The 2,205-nt window shown below is 63.6% G+C and overlaps 1 protein-coding gene across 1 annotated transcript in view; it reads left to right on the forward strand.

Moving 5' to 3' along the window:
- The window catches only part of YJU2 (YJU2 splicing factor homolog), a 9,977-nt gene that overhangs the window by 5,086 nt on the left and 2,686 nt on the right, over positions 1-2,205 (forward strand). The window contains 3 exon segments of the mRNA XM_006172292.3: positions 276-364; positions 366-443; positions 794-914. Coding sequence (XP_006172354.1) covers positions 276-364; positions 366-443; positions 794-914 — 288 coding nt within the window.

The raw sequence follows: 2,205 nt of genomic DNA on the forward strand, positions 1-2,205 counted from the left end.
CTTGTGCTCCGTGATGAGGTGGCGGCTTCTAGGCCCACTGAGCTGGCGCAGGCCCGCCCGCGCCCTGCTGTGGGCCCAGGTCCCGCCTCCGCACTGAGCTGTGTGTGGCCCCGGACCTCGGGTCCCCGTGAGCTGCCGGGCAGAGCCGTGGGCAGGCAGGGGCTTCCGAGTAGGCTCCAGGCCCCGCAGTGGGGGGCGTCCTCCCGGACCCGCGGTGACTCCCGGGGCAGGCAGGCAGGCCCGGCACGCTCAGCCCGCACCGCCATGCCCGCCAGGTGCTCGAGAACCGGACCAAGGACTCCAAGCTGGAGATGGAGGTGCTGGAGAACCTGCAGGAGCTCAAGGACCTGAACCAGCGGCAGGGCCCCCTTCCTGCGGCAGCACCGCCTGTCCGAGGAGGAGCGCCGGCGGCAGGAGCAGGAGGACGACGAGCGTGAGGCCGCGTGAGTCGGGCCGCCCCAGGCCTTCCTCGTGTGTCCCCTGATCTCGCGGCGTCCGCGGCGGGTCTCCGTGGCCCTCCCCAGGTGCAGGGCTGGGCTGTGCGGACCGAGGACTGAGCCGCAGTTGTCCTCGGGGCCGAGGGTGGTCATGGCCAGAGGCCGCAGCAGTCGGCAGAGGGTTTGGAGTGAACCCCGGGGACCAGGGAACCTGGAATCCTCTTCAGGGAGTCACGGGCCACACTCCACCCCCAGCCCTGAGCTGTGATGGGCCACACGTGGGAGGCAGCCCCAGGGCAGACCAGGGACAGTGTCCAGGCTGTCATAGGGTCACGGGCTCTGCGTCCCGCCTGCAGGGCCTTGCTGGAGGAAGCCAGGAAGCGGAGGCTGCTGGAGGACTCGGACTCTGAGGACGAGGCCGCTCCGGCCCCACCCCGCCCAGCCCCCAGGCCCAACCCCACTGCCATCCTGAACGAGGTGAGGAGGGCCTGGGGGAGCCCGGGGTCGGCGGACTCTCCCTTGGCCTCACCGCCCACTCTCCTATGGGAGCCCCCCAGGCAGCCAAGGGAGGTGTTATTTACAGGCCGGCAGGTGTTGTGGTTGGGGCCCTCGGCCTCCACATGGCCGGCCACGGTTCAGGTCCCAGACCTGGCAGCTTGCTTCTCACTCACCCCCCTCTGGTGACCACACATGCCCTACAACAAGTTAAAAAGTCATAACAACATTGAATAAATAGCCAGTTAAAAAGACAGAAACGGAGACCAGCAGTTGGCGTAATGCTGTGTGGCTGGACTCCCACGTAGTCGACCGCGGTTCGCGTCCCGGACCCGGTGGCTTAAAACATGCCAGGCGCGTGTGCATGCGTGCCCAAGATCCCGGAGGAGAAGGGATTGCGGCGTGGCCATCCCCCCTGGGGGTGATTTCTCGCTTTCTGTCTCTCTCTCTGTCTCTCTGTCTGTCTGGCGAGCGCACGCGCCCTATAGCAAAAACCTCTCCCCCAAAAAAAGAATAATAGTAAGACACAAACGTTATTTTCGGAACAGGTGCGCCCGTGGGTCTGTAGTTTGCCAGCCCCAGCTAAGCTGCCACATGGCCGGCCACGGTTCAGGTCCCAGACCTGGCAGCTTGCTTCTCACTCACCCCCCTCTGGTGACCACACATGCCCTACAACAAGTTAAAAAGTCATAACAACATTGAATAAATAGCCAGTTAAAAAGACAGAAACGGAGACCAGCAGTTGGCGTAATGCTGTGTGGCTGGACTCCCACGTAGTCGACCGCGGTTCGCGTCCCGGACCCGGTGGCTTAAAACATGCCAGGCGCGTGTGCATGCGTGCCCAAGATCCCGGAGGAGAAGGGATTGCGGCGTGGCCATCCCCCCTGGGGGTGATTTCTCGCTTTCTGTCTCTCTCTCTGTCTCTCTGTCTGTCTGGCGAGCGCACGCGCCCTATAGCAAAAACCTCTCCCCCAAAAAAAGAATAATAGTAAGACACAAACGTTATTTTCGGAACAGGTGCGCCCGTGGGTCTGTAGTTTGCCAGCCCCAGCTAAGCTGCCGAGACAAGGAGATGCCCCCGTCAGAGCCGCAGAGCCGGAAAGTCAGACTATCCTGGGGGACGTCTGGTCCCAGGGCTGCCCTGCTCCACGCTGCCCTCCAGGGTGACAGGAGGGGTGGACGCCCAGAGCATTGAGACCCCCCCCTCCCGTTTTTGGAGACCACGTGGCTACATCCAGCTGCAAAGGGTCCTGGGAAACGTGTCTGCTGGAGC

The sequence above is a fragment of the Tupaia chinensis genome, unplaced genomic scaffold, assembly GCF_000334495.1.
Source record: "Tupaia chinensis unplaced genomic scaffold, TupChi_1.0 Scaffold149964_2, whole genome shotgun sequence".
Classification (NCBI taxonomy): domain Eukaryota; kingdom Metazoa; phylum Chordata; class Mammalia; order Scandentia; family Tupaiidae; genus Tupaia; species Tupaia belangeri.